Raw genomic sequence first — 21,547 nt, forward strand, 5'->3', positions numbered from 1 at the left:
TAGGCACTAGACAGGCAACTTCGTGAATAGAGCCTTGCAAATAAATATGAAATACATGAATATATGAAATGTAGTGATTCCATGAAATAACATTTGTAAAAGAGAAGAATAAAATGTTGTTAAAAAGTGATTAATCATGAATGCGGAGATAGAATCTTATTCCATCGTTCATTAAAAAATCCCATTTGGGATCTAAACGGTTGATAATGGAGCTATGGAGCCTTTTAATGAAAGATTTTGTGAGAATGAAACTTGGAAAAGTGCTCTAAAAGCAATTATCAAGTATGATTCTTTTTGGTCAAAATTAGAGCTAATTTTTTAAAAATAATTTGCTTCTATTCCTTTCAAATCTTACTTTGAATCTCGTATTTTGAAAAGAAGGGAGTATATAAGAAAGGACTTCTATTAAATCCATCAAAGGAAGACATTTTGAGGGGATTACCATCAGCATATTTATCAAATTGTAAGTTCCTTTGTATTTCATAATATTTTGCTTGTATTGGAGAAGAGTGTCTCTTGTAGATTTATATATATATATAGATTACTTTATATTAAATAATTAAGTGATTGATGTTACCCCTAAACGATAAAATGAAATAATTTATTGAATTAAAACAGTAATGTTTATAATGGAGAGCCTTGTTACATAAAATGTGAATAGTTTATCCAGATGTTTAGTAATCTACAAGGAGACTTGGGAATTTACCTCTTTTGTAATCTAAGAATAAAGGAACATTTACGCAACATTATAAATAATACCAATAGAAAATTGGCAATAATTAAAATAAGTTTCAAACCACGTACCACTTCGTTCATGGTGAAACTTTAAAAACTTTATTCCCTTATGTTCTTAATGTACAGATCAGAGACGGTTTGATTAAGTCCATCGAAAGGGTAAAAGTTAGACTTGCGTTGATTTTTCTTTCATTAGGAGATATCGACAACGATCCATTCAATATAAAAAGTCTTGGTCTCATCAATCTGTATCATAGACGTGCCATTAAAGAGGTTATTATTTTTTACAGAATTTTAAACAAACAGATAAACCTATCTCCACCACATTGGATACTAAACAAAGGCTCTCTCTTCTACGAAACGAGACTCTCTGATCTCCACACCATCCGCATCCCAAAACCAAACATAGACATTTTCAAGCATTGTTGTTTTATTGTAGAACAGCTAGTCTCTGGAATTACAAACCTTTTTTCTTTCTCACGGAAGTAAGGCTGACCTCAAGTGATTTTTATTTTTTGTGTGCGACATATTCATATATCTATCTATTACTAGTATGAGCCTGTCCGTTTTACAGACGCATGTGGGGAGGAGGATGAAGTTATGATATTATATTACGTTATGTGATGAATTCAATATATGTTAATATTTGAATATATAGTTTCTCAATATAGGCATGTTGCTTCACTGAAGTCATTTTATTAAACCTATTTTTTGTTGAATTTTTATTCTTATGACTACTTTCCTTTTCTTCATTTGTTTCTCGAGGCGGAGTTGCATATTTTAGGTCCATGTTTTTTGTCTGTCAAATAATTTAAAAATTCAAATAAATAATGTTATTCATAACTTATGTATTCATAATGTTTATTTAAATCGAATGTAAAATACCAAATTTATTCCAAAAGAATAATTAAAAAATAGGGTAGGGGGTAATGAATCTTAAAACCGCGCCTAACCTCTTTTAGGAGAAAGGCCAACTTAAATCCACATAGACCTCAATAATATGCTAAGATGGCATTATTGACGTGTTAAGGCACATGGGGAAAAATTGAAATGGATGTAACTATTTTTTTTAAAGGGATAATTTCTAACAAGAAGTCATTTTAGAAATAAAAATAAAGATTTGTTTTCAAAACAAAAAATATATATATACATTCCAAGAAGATCATAAAACAAATTAAGTTTAAAAATATATTTATTTTTGTTTTAAATTGGGTAATTTGTTAAATAGATTTAAAAAAGTGAACAAACTAATCCCAAATTGTGTTTTATATTCCTTCTGAGCCACAGAAAAGTCGTTGGTGAGGCGATTCATCGACTTAGTGGGATTATCCTTTTTATTATTCTCCAAACTTAACAAGAACTTCGTACCCCTCTTTAAATTATACCTTCTTCTTTGTGACATCCGTGAGAGGTCTTTTCCATTTTTTTATTTTGACCAATTAAAAAACCAGGCTACTAGAACAATTAAGTGTGCCCATAATCTTCATTACATCAACTCCAACATCTAGGAGATCTGAAATGCGCTGGCTTTTTGCATGTTGCTTGCTCATGATGATGAACTGAATAAATGATTAGTATAGTTTGTTTATGTAAAAAGGTCGCAGGAAGCAGAATATCAAAAAATAATCACTAAACCCTATTTCTAGTAATGAGGAAATAAACATTAATTAATTGCTGCCCTACCCTGTAGATGTTTGTATATTGTCCTTAGAGTTATTTTGAATTTCATTATAGGACTAAGTTGATACTTGAGCTACGCAAATAACAAGGCAATAGAGCGTGCGCGTCATATTAAAAAAGAACAGAAAATTGAGTATATATGTATATTAGAGCTGTATAAAAACAATATCTAAAAATAAATGACATCTTCCAACTGTTTAGGGTGCATTCATATTTAATACAACACTATACCATATGAAGCGGTTTAATTATGGTTTGAGGACTCATTTTTTAACAACAAGTGTTTATAGGAAAAATTATAATAATAATAAAAAAAAGAAAACGGAAGAACAATTTATAAAATATAAATAATACATGTGACTTTTGATGATTTTTAGCAGCGAACAAGTGTATGCCTAGCGCCTCATATTAAAAAAAAGAAAATTAAAGGGGAATACATATTTATTTGATTGTAAATCATTAGCATTTTTTAGTAGTCATGTCATTTTATTGTAGGCAATCTAAAGATTTTTTCTTGTTGCTTTAGGGCAGTTATCATTACTATTTAATTTTTGAGGAGGGAACCTTCAAGTATTAAGTAACTATGTGTGAAAGTGCTCATGAAAAACTTAGAGTAACACAAAAGATTTCGTTGGAGTTATCTTTTATATTAATAAATCAAAGTATTTCTGTTCGTTGACGCCTAATAACTTCTGTCAAATTCCAGATAACACAAGGGTTGAAAAGTACCGGGTTTAACAAAATAAACATTTTTTTTCGTTAAAAATTTGCATTCTGAAAATAAGTTATTTTTTATTTAAAAACACTTTTGAAGCCATTGATTAACTATAATGGTTTTTCCCCATCAACAAGCAGTGTAAAATTAAAACACATAAATTGTTTTTGATTCATTATTTTGGAATTAACAAAAGTAGTGTCACAATTTTCAGAATAACTCACAAACTCAAAACCAAACTGTTTTTAAATTTTGACATCTGCCTTTTGAAAGTTTTTACTAACTGAAAATGAGGTTAATCAAAAAAAAAAAATTATGCCACCTATTTGTGAAGCCCATTTTTTTATTACCGCCAGTAAATAATAAAACTATTTCAAGTAATATATCTTCAATACAATTATTCTTGTTATCAAATAAAGGCAAAATTAATAGTATTTATTTACTAAAACTAAAAGGATGTCATTTACAGTCATAATGAAGACAAATAATTCGACAATTTACCACAAGAAAAGTGACGATTTATTTGTTAATATATTACAAATCTGTTTTTTGTTTTTGTGATATTTTTTTCATAACCAGAGTTTATTTCAAAGATTTTTAAATACTGGAAACATATGCCATCATGCTACAATATCATTTGAAAAATGTAAGGGAAACACATATTGTGATAACAATTATAGACCTTTAATCCAATATTTTTTATTCTGAGAACATACCAAATATATTACATTTATTTGTGGTTGTGGTTTGCAGTTCTGACATACTTTAGATTTTGCCAAAATGTCGTTATTATAGCGTAGATATCTATTAAATAACAATGCAATCGAGCGTGTGTGTTATTTTAAAAAGAAAAGAAATGTGAATATCAAGACAATATGAAAAAATTAATAGAATCTCTCACACACTAAGGTCAACTCATATTTTCAACAATATTATACTGTAATAAATTGTTTAATATGAGTTGAGAACTCCTTTTTAACAAGGAGTGGGTGAAGTTACTCAGTGCCTCGTATTACAAAAGAAAAAGAGAAGTAATACATATATATTTGGCTATAAATCCTAGACCTTTTTTAGCGTACAGGTTTTGTTGTTGTTGACTACCTAAACATTTTTTCCCAGTTAATATCCTAACTTTACTCTTGAAGAGAGAACATCTATGCATTGAGTAACTAAGTCTGAATTTACTCCTTAAAAAAAGGATTTTTTTGTGATTCTCTTCTATAAACGAAAAGCAAAATTAATAGTATTTATTTACTAAAAGTACAAGTACATTAAAAATAAATATGGAGGAGAAACAATAGAGAATTTCGCTTCAAAAAGTCACAATTCTCCATTAGTATTTTACAAATTGTTTTTTTGGTACATCATTTTAAAGTTGAAAGGAAAATGCATATTGTTACTTTAACTACAGATCTACTGAATATTTTATATTCTTACTAACATACCAAATATATAATAGATAATTATAACATAATATGTGGTTGTAATAGAGTTTAGCTTTTGTCAGAATAATAATTAATTTAATTTATGTGATGAATTAAAAACAAAAATCTTCTAACAATACGTCAAATTTTGGACAAGAAACTGACAGAACCCTTCAAAAAAATGTCCTTAAAAAATGATATTGTTATAAATAATATAAAAAATTTATCCGTCAATAATATGTCAAGAGCATTCAATATATCTGATGTGAGTGTAAATAATGTATATATTTTGTATAAAAATCTCGGGGGGGAAAAATTATTTCAACAATGACATATTGTTATAGGGCCCTTTGATCAAATTATATGTTTACAATACATATATTAAAATTAAAAAATAATATCACCTGACCATCAAAAAAGATTGTAGATAGGGAGGGGGGTTCAAGCCCCTTAAACACACTCCCTGTAGACGCCCTAACAAATCATCATAGGACAAAGTAACTAAAGACAAAGCGTCGAACATGGAAAAAAGTAGCTCAATAAACAACGTACTCGGGATAAATTATTCTCTTGAACTCAATGTTCATAAGCTACACCCTGTGAGTAGAGGATTCGGTGCTTAATATTGAGCATTAGAAATGAACAATATAAAAAATCCTTAGTTGTTAGTATTGATGTTAACGTGCAAAGATCGGCAATTGGTACTCGAGTTGTATAAAGTAATCTAAAAAAGACTAAAATATTTTTTTAGTGTTTTATAGTGTGTAATTCTTAAGCACCGTGAAAACAGATACGTCTTCAAAACAATGAAGTATTTCTTTTATTTGGATTCAAAATCGTCCAAATGATAAAGAAATCTGCTCAATCCGAACCGGCTAAAAATAATTATATATCTAATGGGAATCTTATTTGATACTAATAGAAAAGGGGTTTGTCTTCCGTAATGAATTTGAACGGAGGTTATATTTTTACCAATATTTGTTAGTCATCAGCATTACAAACAAAGTTAGGAATCGATTTTGATCAAACTTGGTACGAAGATTGCATATGCTCAATGTAAGAGTTCATTAAATTTTGTGAGATCAAGGTCAAAGGTCAAATAAACACAAAGTGCAAAGATCGCATAATGGAACATAACTTTGAAACAAATTGAGATACATATCTCAATTTGATTTTAGCAAAAGTTTTTGCACACTACCGAGTGTCCATTTTAGTTAAAATAATTTACATTTATTTAAGAATGAATATGTATAAAAGAATCTTAGCATTAAAACTTTAATTTTAATCCAATATTATTAATGTGCATTCAAATTCAAAAGCATCAGTTCGACTAAATAAATATTGGTTATAACCCGACCATAATAAGTATTGATGTGTTGACTAAATAAACTGTTGAAATAAGTTTATGACCACGATTCAAATAAGTTATGCTAGGTTTCAATTAAATTTGTAGAACATAAATAAAGGGGAGGGGAATTTGAATGACTGGTTTTCAATCATTCTTTTGAAAATATGACATTTGAATTGACGAGTTTGTTAGCGGGCAAAAAGTTTTAGGAGGAGTAACAAGTATAGGTTATGATTCTTTGAGTGCTTTTTGTTATTATTTCATAAGCTATTAAATACTCGAGCAGCTAAGTTCATATTAAAGATTGTTAAAAAAAGAAACCGAAAATAAACATGGTAACCCTGATAACTCGAATAATTTTTTGGAGGAAAACTGCTTAAATTCTACTCAGATTCTGACAAGGGCCTAGAATTACAAATAACACCGCAAAAAATCATTAAGATTAATCTTTGTCATTTATGAGTACATATGAATGTTCAATCAGGTTTTAAATATAATTTAATACTAGTGTAGGTTTGATGCCCGAAACATTAAGAGCTTAAAAATAATGAAGAATTTTTCTGCTTTATATAAAAGAAAAAATTCAGACCGTAAAATTTTAAGAATTATTCTAGTAGCATGTTGCTATGTATTTTTGTACATTTTTTTATAAGGAGATAAAGTAAGTTTGCCATCATTTCGCGGGACATTAATAAATTTATTACGTAAAATTTTCATAATTATTCTCACAGGAGATTTAATGGAGATAGTAAGGTTTCGAAAAGAAAAAATATTCAATTTAAACTACATATTATTGTCAAAACTCCTTTGTCTTATTCACTCGTTTTTTTCTTTTCTAAATCTTATTATGTCATTAAAAAAAGTGTGCTAAGACAAATACCAAGATGCTCCAAAACATTCTTAAAATTTTACTATATATATATAAAATAGTACGTTGCTTGTCAAAAAAATGATTTTTTTTTAGAAAAATTCTATTTAATGGTCATCATGGCCTTGAAGAATATAAAAAAATGTTACCAGAACAAATCTTCTGTGATTCTATAAAAGCCTTACTCATTCATTGTCAATCACCTATTAAGTTTTTTACTGTCCATTAAAAATATAATTCTAAGGGTTTTCTTAAATAAAATATTTTATATTAATTTACCCTTTCAAAAACCTGTTTATTTGACTCTTTGACTGTTAGACACTTTTTTCATTGGACGTAAAAGGTTTGAACAACCTTTTTCTCGAATGTTGAAATATCTATGGACCTAAAATTTTACTGATTATTGTAAAATAAATCAATAATTTTGTCACCTTTTATTCTAGATATTGTATATAAACAGTGTGTGAGAGGTAAAAGTAGATTTTTAAGGACCACATTTTCAAATAATGCAGTCAGTGATATGATTAATAGCAAAATATATCATTATGATTATTGATTATTTTGTTTTAGTAAAACCCAAAACTCCCCCAGTGAGGATAAATTTGATATATTTTAACACTTAGTAGCAGTAAGACACCCTTTGTTGTAATTTTCTACCTGTTAATTATTTATCTATAAATACCTCACATCAAGTCTGTTTCTTAGAAAGTAGAGCACCCTGAATAAGTTTTTAGAGAATGAATTTCTCTAACTTATAACCCAGATAAGTGATCGTAATATAAATTTGATTATTTATTTATTTATTATAATATACTGAAATTTAATAATTCACCAAGAAGAAAAGTTTAGCTTCTTATTAGGAATGGAACGACTCCAAAAACAACCCCAATGACGATTCAGATGATATTTCAGTAAAAATTATTGATGCCTATTCTTAAATTATTTTAAATAATTGTTAAAAAATACTATTTTTCTATCAGGAGATTCCGCTGGATAATATTTTAGGGGGGGATTGGTTTTGGATCTTCTTTTGAAAATCCACAGCTATTCGCAAAAAATTAATTATTTTGAAAGAAAATTCAAAAATCAACAGCTGTTCACAAAAAAAAAATTGCCAACAAATTCACATATTCATAGTTCTTAAAACAATTAAATTTTTCGGAAGAAATTTCAAAATCAACAGCTGTTCACAAAAGTTTTTGGAGAAAAAAATTCAGATATTACTTTTTTGGAAAACAATTTGATAATCCCAAAATGTCCTCAGTAAAATGATTTTTATGAAAATATTTCTTATACATTAATTTTTATGAAAATATTTCTTATACATTAATTTTTGTAGAAAATTTTCAAAAATACATAAAAAATGAAAATGAACGTTATAATCCTTCAATTGGAAAAATGTTTTGGAGAGAGAAGATTAGCTCACATGACGTTTAAATATAGGTATCAGCTGCAATCATCTGTAACGAGGGAGGGAGAAAAGGAAATAAATAATGAGTCGGTAAGAATTACTCCAACCTCAATACTCAATTCTGTTTTGAGTCCAACAAAGACTTATATTTATTTCTATGCAAAAAATCCTGAAGTTTACCATCAGTCTTTTATGAGCATAAACGAATGTTTGGTCAGATTTTAAACATAAATATAGTGGGACAGGACTTCACTTCTTCACAACTGTACCTGAAGAAGCAATCATTGTTTGTAGTAAATATCTCCATATTTAAACTTTAGAGGACAAATGGACAAGGCATTTGATAAATTCTACTAAAAGGATTCCCGATGGTAGGAAATTCATTTACTAATCTTATATGGCTAAGGATTGCATAATATTGAATGATTATTGCAAAAACTGCAGTAAGGTGTTCAACTCAGGAATCCATGCATTTACTGAATGTCCATTTCTGATTTTACAAAGGAAGTTTGTTGCATGTAACTTTGAAGGACAATCAAGCATCTCATCAAACCACTTTGCGGCCATAGTTGTTCTGGGCTCCCCAAAAATAAGTTAATTCCTTCGAAGAAGGCTAAAGCAATGGGATAAGGCATACTTAACTCTAAATCTTATGTAGCAAAAAAGTTGAATTTGAATGAACAAATGGATAGCATGGAGTTAAGAGGCATACTTATTGCGGCTGCTTCAAAATATATATGGCTTTAAATTTGGAAATCTGTACGGACGATTAATCAACGTTGAATATTGAACGGTATATTCCGCAGAACTCTATGGAGTACATTAAAATTTTAAATGATATCATCAGGGTCTTCAATATGTATTAAAATAGTTCAATTCTATATGCCCATTTGTAGATTTCTAACTTTTTGGTTATTTAATGTTTTTCTTTGTTGTAGGTATTTTTTTATTAATCTTATAGTCAGATAAAGTTATAGAGCGTTATGTTTTTAATTTATAAGTTCTTTTTTTTTGTTTATTGATTGTGTAGATATTTAGTGCACTTTTGTAACTAAAAAAGTCTTTGTCTTAGGACTTATCCTAAAGTATAATGTCTATTAATATTTTATATTAAATGTATTTACCGATTTCATATAATGTATTTTTTTATATTATATATTGTAAAATAAAGACTTTTAAAAAATGTCTACTAGATAAGAGTTGAATAATAATGATAGCAGATAAGGAAAAGAAAATTCATTATTTCATTTTTCCAATTTAAAAAAAAAGCCAGACCAACTTAAAAATAGAAAGAAGTTGAATAACTTCTCATAACATATATTTACCTAACCACAAAAATAATAAAATGTGATTAATGGAAAATAAATTAAATTAAATATATATTATAATTAAAGTATTAATACCTATATATTTTCTGTGATGAAAGAAAAAGTTCCATATGTATCTTTTTTATCAAAATTTCAATCATAATGATGATTTGATATTTAAAGTTTTATTTTGCCTACCAATTAATAAATATCATTGAAATATTTTTTTATATTTTTATAAAAAAATATAATAAATTTATTATCCGCGATGAATTGTCCAAATTTTCAACTTACAAACAAATTAAATAAGTATGTTTAAAGTATTATATTTATAAGAACTCAAATATGTACATATTTATTATTTATAGTAAAAAAGGCTACAAGTTTGTATAAACAATATTATTTACAATGTAATTATTGCTTCTTAATAAGTTTCAAGCTCAAATCCCAAAATCTTTGGCAATCCTTTGAGTTAACAACTATATTTGATAACTTTTTGTCTCTACAATCTGAGTAAAATAAACTGTTAACACTACTTTTAGAATCATCCATTAATATACAATGTAATAAAGTTTGGGCCCCATGAAATGAACTCTTAATCCAAGGATAGCCCAAGATAAAGAATAATTGAAGTATCCATGAATGACGAGAAATATTCGTGTTGACAACTCCAGGATTAACAATATACACCCTCATATTATTTGGTAGTCTTTTTGATAGCTCTAGTCCATGTAGAACATTTGCCAATTTTGATTGACCATAAGCTGTCATTGCTGAATAAGACTTTTCAAAATGAATATCATCCCAATGGATTTGTCCATAAATGTAACAAAAGCTCGATACGATGATAATTTTTGAAAATGTGGATTCGGACATCTTTGGCCTCAAAAGTTCCGTAAGTAAGAAATGGCTCAAATGATTGACGGTCAATTGAAGGTCATATCCGTTAGAGCAATGCCCCTTATCACAAGCCATTATTCCTTCAATAGAACTAAATTATTATTTGATATTCTTCATAATATTTTAAGTATAATATTGAGCAAAAAAACCATATTTTCATATCATTAAGAAAGTTATAGGTAAGGTGCAAAAAAAAAAACTGTGATTACTTATTTTACAACATAATATATTCATTTTTAGATTTTGGTCAAAACAACATATTTCCTTATTTCTTAGGGAAATAATAATATATTTTCACCTTTTTGTGGAGAAAATGTTATATTTCTCGCTTAATTGTACCTTTTTAAACATTGAATTAGTGATAGGTAATTTTGTGGCTGTACTAGAGCAGCTTAGTATGCCTAATTTTTTTTATTAATCAGTTTAAGTATGTATATTAATATAAATTTATGAAAATAAGTTCTTGAGTAATACATAAAAAACATTACAGTTTCAACTTAGTGCCCCAGAGTAGAATTATATATGGTACAGTAAAACGAATTCATTACTCTTTTTTTTATGTAAAACAGTGTAACATAATTATAATATTTATTCAACACAAATTTCAATTATATTATATATACAACTTAACAAGCGGAGAGACCGGGCGAGGGGGTTTTCATACTTCTTAATTTATATAAAATATCCTGAATTTTATATTATATATATTATATTATTTTCAGCACCAAAAAAAAATCAAAATCAAAATTGCAAAAAAACTATATAAAAAAAAAATATATAAAATACAATTTATTGGCCTTGTAAAGAGGAACAAAAAACTGTCAAGAATTTTCGTACTTACAAAATAAAAAAAAGTGATGGAGAATAATTTCATTGGAAAAATAACCGTCTATACTAGTGTATTTTTGCAAATATTTCAAAAAATATTAAACAAATTTTGCTAGAAATGAAAAAAAACTATAGCGTAAAGATAAAATATAATTCCAAAATGCAGAAATTTTTTAAAATTGAAAATTGACTTTTGATGAAAAATATTCAGAAAATGACAATTGCTTCTGTTAAAAATCAATTTCTATGTGTCAAATTTATATTTGCAAACGAGTTTCCAAACAAAGTTCCATGAACTTTATTTCATATACGTTCTACTAAAACTACAACTTTCACCAATTTCTTATTTTGCCCATAACTTTTTTGGTTTTGAAAAAATTTTGAAAACTTTTTTTTGTGTTTTGTGAATAGAATAAGCCCCTTTCAAATTATTTTCCTCTATTCCTTTATTATATACATACGGGGTTAATCATTTTATTATTTTCAATTTTTCAAGAGTGAAATTTAAACAAGAGGTTCTTGTGAAGACAGATATTTCACAAAATCATCTTAAAATAGTGTTTGGCTAAACTTTTATTAAATATGTGAGCCCTTGGCTCAAATAATTGCCTCACTACGAGGCCTAAATCCCTTGCTGTCCTTTACAATGTAGTCAGACTCAAGCTTGGTACACTCCTTCTTAATGGAAGCCCTAAGAGGTTAGTCACTCCTTTGTGGAGTAGCACACACCCTCTCCTCCAGGCGTGTAGATAGATTAGTCCTAGAGGTTTGCGTCTGGAGAAGAGAGTGGCACATGTTGAGGTCCCAAAATTCTAGTAAGTTGCAGACTCCACCACGCCCAAGACAATGGTTCTGTTTGGATTTTTTGTTCTGAAGACATGTCTAACTGAATCTGAGACATTTGTCGGGATTTTTTAAGGCGTGAGTTACTGACTGTTTTGATTATTCACAGTGGCATCAACAGTGGAAAAATTTTATGTTTACCTCCTCCATGATTTTATATCAATGTCATTCCTTATTGAAAATAATAAAATCTTTACCACTAAAAAATATCAACCATGAACATTGGGTACAAAGAAAATAATATAAACTAAGGTATAAAAATAGACTAAAACAAACTATTTTTTACATGATAAAACAATAGAAAAAGAGCTGTTTAAATAAGTTTTTAATTTGATCCCTTGATTTAATCAATTTTTCCAGTGTTGATTTATATCTTGTTTATTCTTACAAAAAGAACGAATTTCATCTTCAACTATTGGATTTTGCTCTATACAATTAAAACAAAAGAAAAACTCTGTAATTTCATCTCTTTGTTTCATTCTTAATGAAATTGCTTCAGTAGATATTTTCTGTAGAGCTTTCACAATATATTAAAGTGTTTCTTTACGTAGTGAAAGGAAACACAGAAAATAAACTAATAATAATCTTAACTCTATAAATTGATTTATAGACGAATTTACAAATAAATAAGATACATTTTTTGAAGGAGGAGTTAGTTAATTTGCTTAATCATTTATGAAATAATAATAATTATAAATATTACATTTAAATTGTTTTTAATTTTCGAAAAATATACTCAATTTAGTTGAGTCAACAAAACCATTTTATTAAAACATTGATTGCGTTCTACAATTTTATATGACAATCTTATATGGCAAACATGTTAAACCGAATGTAACGTCATAACTTAATTCTATCTCTCAGGGCTTTAACATTAATTTGAAATGTCTAAAGTGTCCCAAAAAAATCCCTTCCAAATAATTGGATCTCTAAAATTAAATTGTAAAATCTTTGTCTGTTCAAAAAAAATGTAATTTGTCAAATTTGTATATAGACAAAACATTCCGTCAAAATTGTCCAAAAAAACTTCCCCTCCGCCTTACAAATACATACAGGTACCAGGGGTGTAGATGGAATGACAGTCATATAGAATCATGTGTATTTTTAAATAACTATTAAACAAATAATTACCTGAAATAGTTCTTTTCATGAGTAAATTCAGGGATAGTCCAGAAGAGAAGTATTTCATTGGTTTAAAAGGGAATTGGGAACATTTTTTTACTTGATTATCTATTGTAAACATAAAAAAATAGGACAATGGAACGACGTCATTCAATGGACAACAAGCTCGGAAAAAATTATTCCTTTGACTCAAGGGTACCAGGCCTTCCTCCGCCGCTAGAAGCCATCATTACTGCTAAGATCGGTTACATTAGTGATTAAGAGAGCTATATAATATATTAATACCATCAATAGATGTGCTTCTAGCACATCTATTGATGGTATTAATTTTATTGAAATTCTATTGTTATTATTTAAATTATTTCTTGTTGAAGTTTATAACTCAAAGTTTTCAGATTTTAATGGACCATGCAATATACTTAATTAACAGAAATCTGTTATTTTTACGCAACTAATTAATCACTTTTGTTCTTGAGTAACAGGATTATTAACAAGATTAATTTTTTAGTCAAGTAACTTGTAAATAATTGGTTCAAAATAAGGGCCTAACTTTTTTGAAGACAAGTTCTGAAAAAAATGTGGATTGATGATGATTATACCTCAAAGTTTTTTTGTACTATGGTAATTCTTCTTCTTTTTTTTTGTAAGAAAACTTTTAAACTATAATTAATTCTACTTTACAAAAATGAATGATGACATTTTTTTAAACATCTGAAAAAGTAAGTTTTTGAAACTCAAAGGATTTTGGTGTATATAAAAACAGAGTGGGTGTCTTAGATTTGACATTTTTGAGCAAGTAAAGATATACAGGGGTGTGTATGGTATTGCCTACACTACACCTACTGGAACCTTTTTTTCGAACACTATTTACTAAAGAAAGAAACAACATAATTAAACATGGTAAATAACATAGAGTGGACCATTTAATAAAATATCTATTAGCCTCAAAACATCTTTTAAACAGCCTCTGACCTTGAAACAGTGCCTGATCACATATTTCCTTGGAAAACGATTGAATACCTACATGTTGGACTTGATACGGTAGTCCCTAGTGTTGTGGGGGTACCTATTAGTGTCCCTCTCGCCCACATCCCATACATAAAAACTCAGTGGATTCACATCTGGTGAGCTGTGAGGCAAGATATCCTTGGACTGTAAGTGTGGAAGTTCATCCTGCATCTATTCTGGGTCATATTGGAGGTGTGTGCAGGTACACCACCCTACTGCCACTCACATGGACACTCTTCAGCAATCTTTTCCATGAAGGGATTCATAACATCAATGAGGACCTTGATGTAAGCCTCAGAGTTCACTTTAAACCCCTTCTGGAATAAATGGTGGGGGCATGACGTCGTCCTTGGTGGAAACAGCCCGTAGGACTATGAAAGTGGCTGGGAACTTATTTGCTATTACAACTTGGAGTCTTTAGGACTTTCTTGAAGCCACCTGTTGTTTTTTTCTGTAGAATTTTTAATCCTGATTGGAGTTATTTTCATCGGAGAAGAAACCCAGGCTGTCATTCACTGGTGAGTTTTTAACCAATTGAACAGCTTTCTAGAGTTAGTAAACCTCCTTTTCTTGGTCGCCTCATTCATGAACTACCCCTGCAATGGACATAGGACTTGTAAATGATATTTTCTTTCACAATCTTCTTAACAAGGCACTCTGAAACCTTCAATGTTCGTCTAATACTGCACATCGAACTTCCAGTGTTTCACAAGGTTTAAAAGGATTTGATTAAAGTTTCATATTTCCTTTGTCCACTATCCCACGCAAAATCCGATCATCATAGCTGCACGTTGATATTCCTGTATCTCTTTGTTCATGTTAAATGACTGTAAACAACTAAAATATGTTATATATATAATTAGAGGCTTCGAAATAGGTATTTGCCATGCCGGAATAAAATATTGGGGTGAGAAAATACGTGATTAGTGTGAGTGGGACAGCAACTTACGCACCCTTCATTTATATTACTATAGACAATGGATGGTCCGATAGATGAGGCGGCAAGATACGCAAATGATTAAAATCTTATAAAATCATATAGCTGATAAAAGGGGTATTACAATTGTTTGTTTCTTTTATATATATGAATAATCAACAATAACCTTTGGAGCAATGATGTTCAACTGTGATGGACTCGTATGGTATTGTAAAATGTTAAATAATCAACTTCCTTCCTGTTGCTGAGAATGAAATTATACTACGCTTTTATACTCAGAGATAAATAATATAAATAAATACCTTGACAAACAAATACAATTCGTTCTTGGACCAGAATTTCTAAGTCCAATAAATTTATCACAAAAGAAATAACTAATAAAAAATTAATTTTAGGAGTTCTAAATGATTTAATTATAAGATTGAACCTTATAGACTTCATGAAGAAATTGAGTTCACTTTAGAATATTTCTAGGGGAAGAGGCAAGCAATCTTCAAGGATAAACTTGGCTCTAGTCTCCCTTCTCTGTTCTCTGAAATGAAACAGTCTTTTTACTGACCTGAGCCATCTTCAGAACATTATTTAGTGGAGCTTGAACACCCAGCTTGCCGATAACCAAGACAATTTAGATTCTCCCAGTACATTCTAAGTGAAGAAAAGTTCAGGGAAAGCCCAAGAAGAAATTTTTGGGGTGGATCTAACCCTCTTGATTCATTGAACTAAGTAGCGTCTATTTTATGTCACATTATTCAAGGAACTACTTTAGGATACCTGAGGAATCAAAAGGAAATCAACGAAATAAATCAAGAAAACATTTATCAAATTCTTCGGGAAAGTTCGTTGTTTACACGGACTTACACTAATGAACCCATCAACTCCTTCAGAATCTCAGAAGTTGTTAAGACTGCTAAGTTGTCAGAGAAGGTTATTTTGGAAAATGATCAAAATAAAAGAATATAGTTGCTTTCAATGAAGGTCTATTATTAGTCCTCTATTATTATGAAAATTATCCATGACGAGAAACAGTTGACATCCTGAATCATTTTCATAGAAAATTTCAAGAGATTGTAGACACTTGAATTTTCCACGGGAAAAATCATTCAAATGCTTCTTCAGATGATCAAGTTTTCTCCGAGTAACGAAAAAAAAAACATGGTTCAGATGGTATTTTTCGAGGAAATTATTACACTTTAACCCCTAGGAAAGTGCACCTTATCTCTTGCACGTCGGTAAAGCTATGGCAAAGCTTGGTCAAATTCCAAAATCTTTAACCAATGGAAGAATAGTCCTCATTTTTTAAAAAGGTAACGGAACTTATTCTAAGAACTGAAGACCAAAAACGTTTTTTAATAAGCCTTCAAGAATTTTATCTGGCATTTTGGAAGAACAAATGCCTTCTATCTTTAATTAAAAAAATTGTAATGGCACAGAAAGGGTTTTTAAAGCACTGAAGAATTTCGGATATTTTGCGAAATATTCAAGGTACGATGAATTCTGTTAAATCAACGAATAAGTTTGGCACTATCATAGAGATTGACTTCAAGAAGCTTTATAATCTGTTTATCATAATTGCATTCTTCATGCTGAGAATAAAATGGTCCCTAAAAGAAAGGAAAGTCCGTAACGTGCACTTTTGTTCAACGGTACATCATCAATTTCGATTGATAGGGTGACGAGTGATCCAATCTTATTGAAAAGGACCAGTAGACAAAGCTGCCCGTCTGCTCCTCTCCTGTTGATAGCCGCCATTGAAAGGATAGCACGGGTTATAATAACATCCAAAGTGTCCCCTAGCTTCTTACGGATACGCTGAACAGTTTTTTAAATTCACTCCTAAGGTTGAAGCAATCGTTGAATTGGAGATTTCATCTCCATTATTAACCAATGCCATGACTACGGCGGACCTCGAAAGCTCCTCGTTCCACTTATAGCTCTTTATCTCTTCATATGATGACGGCATGATGCTAACTGAACTACGTATCGTCAGCTGACGAGAATAGCTTTTCTATTTGGTAACCGGTTTTTTATTTGATAATGTCGTCTTCAAGTTATCAAGGTTTAAAGTAGGCGACAATCTGATCCCCGCTCCCTGTACATCTCTGAAGGAATGTACAGTCGATAATGGAATTCTTAACATTCATTATATTGATAATTTAACATCTAAGTTATCATTGAATTTTCTGCTTGCTTCTTTTCTTCATTTGAGGAAATTTCTGGTAATCACTTGAATAGTTTTACTAAGTCGCAAAGCTATCCTAGAAGCAGATAATGCGATATCAAAATTTACTGTGAGCCTAGGTTGAAGACTTTCTTGAAAATCTTCATCTTCCAATATCCAGTGAGTCATTTTGAATTGTTTCATTTTATAGTCAACTTTGAAATACCATTGTAAGACCTTGTGGCCAAATGAGGGCTCTAGGGGTATTTTTCGTTCGTTGTTTTATCAATTAAACTAGATGAAGACAAAACTAACCCTATTTTTGAAGTCTTGTTTCCAGTTCTCCTTGAAATCTTTTCATTCAGTGAAAATTTCCTTAATTTCCACATTAACTTCTTTAAAAATTTTAGGTTTGGACTACTATTCTTATTTGAATCTACATTTATATGATCAACAATAGAAAGGGGGTAAGGAATTCCCCTTTGGGAAGTTATAATAGCTTGAAAAAAAGTCAACTCTCTCTCACTCGGACAAACGTGTTGATCAAAAATAATTCTGATGTTATCGAAGGTATTAAGATCATATGCTATTGACTTGACTTTTTCCGTAAAATTCTTCAACCCAAATTGGAAGATTTAACAATCTTGAAATAAAAGTAAGGACTCCACGTTTTTCACCAAAGTCAATGTAGAAATACCAAAAACAACTCGGGAGGCAATAATTACACGTTTTTCCACAAGAAAAGGATATTAAACTCTTATTGTCTTGCAGACAGATAATATCTGGATATAAGGTCATTATTCATTAGAATGTGTTTGACTTTACGTAATTTTCTTCCACAGATATTGAGAGAAATTAAACTTTCGACTCCTAAATTTTCTTTGAATTCAACAAGTTTGGGGGGGTTTTTTTATTTATTAATTTTTCTTCAAAATTATATTGCATAGTCGATAAAAGTATGAATATTTGTAATTACAAGAACACTTATGATATTGCAAAACTCTCAAAATGTCACTTATTTCCCATCTTCACGGGGAAATAAATAACACGTCCACTCTTTGTCAAAGTATACATAGGGTATCTCTGTATTCTTTAATGGGTAGATTTGGTATTTTTTTTTTTTTTTTTTTTTTTTTTTTTTTTTTTAAAGAGCTCTAGAAAGGCGATAATTCTTACTTCAGAAGGGGGAAATTAACACCCCGACGGCTTATTAAATATCGAACAAAACAAAGAAAGAAAACATGTTTTTCTTTTCTAATTTTTAAAGGTAGTTTTTCATTACAGACATGTCAACTTTATCTATCGGTAAACACTAAACAGTCTTTTTACCTTTATAATAATAATAAACTTTTTTTATATCTATTGGTTTTTTTTAATTAAATTCCACGAAAACTATAATTAAACTTGATTTTCCTCTTTAACAAAAATCTGTTAATTTAGCAAAAAGTAATCTGAAGTAAATTGTGAGTAATTTGTATTCTTTGGATTTAATTAAATCCAAATGTAAGCTAGAAACATTCGAGATGCAGATTTTTCTTATCCCATCAAAATAGATTTATGATGATAATTAAGTTGTGTCTTTTTTTGTTCATAAAAATGTATACGCTAAAAATGAAGAAAGTAGAATAATGAACTAAATAATTATTTGGATTGCTGTAATAAAATATATATTTAAATATAGGAAATAACATTTATTTTTCGTAATAAAAAATGTCAATTTAAATATCTAATGAATTGTAATTGCGAGTAAATGGATGTGTCGGATGTTATTTTACGAATCAACTAAGTTACAGATGCTTTAGAGATAGCAATCTTTTTTTTTTTTTTTTTTTTTTTAATGATTTCATATAATACAGGGCCTTTCAGATCGATTTGGAATTTTTGTAATTGCTATATCTCGGCTCTCATTCTCAATTTCGCCTGAAAACTGTTTTCCTATGACCGGCTGAATTCTCTCTTTCATTTAAGACTTTATTTATACTATAAAAGTATCGTTGTCCAAGAATATTTATCTACTTGAAGCACATGGTGTATTTAAAGTGATTATGCATTAGAGTGATTTGATTTCCAGCTTTTTTCGAATTTCGATTGCGAGGGATTCGAAAAAGTCTTGATATGGTAAGCAAATAACCATAGCAAAATTTCATTGTCCTAAGATGTTATCTTTAGGTAGCACATTTATCGAGTGATCCATTAAATCTGAACACTTTGAATTTTAAACTTCAACAAGATATAATTAATTAATTAACAATAGAATAGTAACAAATTTAATACTAAAAATATATGTGTCTCTGAGCTCTATTAATCATACGTGTAGCCGCCGTTACGAGCCATGATGGATACAAGATGGTGTCGGAAGGCCTGGCCTGTCATGGCATCCCAGTGCTGACTGACCTTGAGGGTATTGGTGTTTGGATGACAGACACTGCAGTTCCTTCCCTAGACTTGCACTCAAAAAGTGTAGTCGAGGGATTGGTATCAGGGCTTTGAGGGGGCCAAAAGTGTCTAAAAAGAGTTTAAAAAACTTAAAACACTAATTTAAAACTTATTCAAACAAGTCTTACAACGGAGGAGATGGGCTTCTTACATTGCTGATGTCAAAAGTGGCCTATCCACCCTTACAAGTATCTTTCCACCCACTTTTTGATAGTTTTCTGAACAATCTAATGTGAAACCCCGAGATGTTTGCATGAACCCTCATGGATTTGAGGGGATTGACCTGGGCTATTTTTTAAACTCCTTCTGGTCCAATTTGGCTTAATTGGCAGAGTCACTCTTCCTTTCCAACATTTCGGTCTTGGTGATGGCGTAGATTGTGTTCCTGGAGACGCCCAATTTCTTGAAGTGCGCAATTAGAAACTCGTCGACCTTTACGTAAGCTAGAGAGCTCAAGTTTGTCTTGTTTTGTAACTAATTGTTTATGCTTTAATATATCAAAATATTAATTAATTTCAAACTCCCAACATTCATTTTTTTATTCAAACAGTAAGTGTTCAGATTTTAATGGATCATCCGGTAAGAGAGAGTTTTTATTGTATTAAAAAGAATATATACCACATTTCATATTACATGGATATTTACAAATTAGGAGGAGGAGTTCCACTTTACACTCTGAATGTGCTCATTTTGCGATCAGTAATTCGGGTTATATACAATGTACTAACGCTGGTAAGTTATAGTGGTGTTGTGGTTTTTAGATTACAAACACAAGCTATAGTATAGGGTGCCCACGATAAATTGGAACTACTTTAAACTTCATCCAGATCCATAATGTGGATATTCGGGGTTAAATCATACTAATATAAAAGGTTGCATGAACAATACACTATAACTTCCACCACAATTGTTTTGACAACAAACAATAGTCATCATGGAACAAGCAAGGAGAGACGTCATCCTCGAATTGGCTCGCGCGGAATACAAGTCCTCTGCTACCTACAAGCTTCTTAACTACCCCAAGACCAGGGTGTACCGGATCTTCAATGCCTGGGAGGTTGAGGGGAAGGTCTGCCACAAGGCCCACAACATGAAAAGTGACCGAATCAGCACTCCCCGCTTCCTTGAAGGCCTCCGGAAGTCAATCAAGGCTTCGCCGGGGCTTTCTTTGTCCAGGTTGGAAAAGAAAAACAACAACATTATAAATGGTATCATTATTCATTATTAATGCATGGAGTACTTGAGTAAAATTCACACGAATTACATTTTACACACCCAAAAAAATCAAAAAGGTGTGTTACAATTTTTCAATGCTAACTTGTAGGATGTATTTAAATTTCACCCTATCAGGCTCTATGTAGTCATTAGTAATAATTATTATCTACTTTTGTACCAATTTGTGTTGAGTAAAATAAAGTTTAAATAAAAAAATCATTATTATGGAATTTAAAAACCATTTTATGATTACCTATTATATGTTTTTATTATATTGCATGTCAAATTTTATGATCTTTCTTCTCTCTGCATATTCTAAAAGTGCAACAAAATCCATTCCAAGTAAAGTGTTATTTTTTTACATCATTTTTTTAAAAATAAATTATTTATTCTGCATTATATTTTTTAATTCATAAAATTTGTTTAATAAAAAAAAATAAACTTGTTAGGGTTAATTTTCTCATGTTAAGTAAAAAATTTTATTTTTAAAGAGAACAAAAGGGAATATAATTTTAAACTTAAATGTTTACTCACATCTGTAAGATACAAATTTTTTGATATAAAAAGAGGGGTAAAAAATCCTTCTATTGAGAATTAATAGAGAAAATTAAA

At 29.8% G+C, this 21,547-nt stretch overlaps 1 protein-coding gene across 1 annotated transcript in view; it reads right to left on the minus strand.

Moving 5' to 3' along the window:
* Nucleotides 1-9,800: 9,800 nt before the first annotated feature.
* The window catches only part of LOC121122197 (retinol dehydrogenase 12), a 30,287-nt gene continuing 18,540 nt past the window's right edge, over nt 9,801-21,547 (minus strand). The window contains exon 4 of the mRNA XM_040717201.2: nt 9,801-10,468. Coding sequence (XP_040573135.1) covers nt 9,903-10,468 — 566 coding nt within the window. The 3' untranslated portion in view covers nt 9,801-9,902. The remainder of the gene's footprint in view (nt 10,469-21,547) is intronic.

The sequence above is a fragment of the Lepeophtheirus salmonis genome, chromosome 7 (genome assembly GCF_016086655.4).
Source record: "Lepeophtheirus salmonis chromosome 7, UVic_Lsal_1.4, whole genome shotgun sequence".
Taxonomy (NCBI): Eukaryota; Metazoa; Arthropoda; class Copepoda; order Siphonostomatoida; family Caligidae; genus Lepeophtheirus; species Lepeophtheirus salmonis.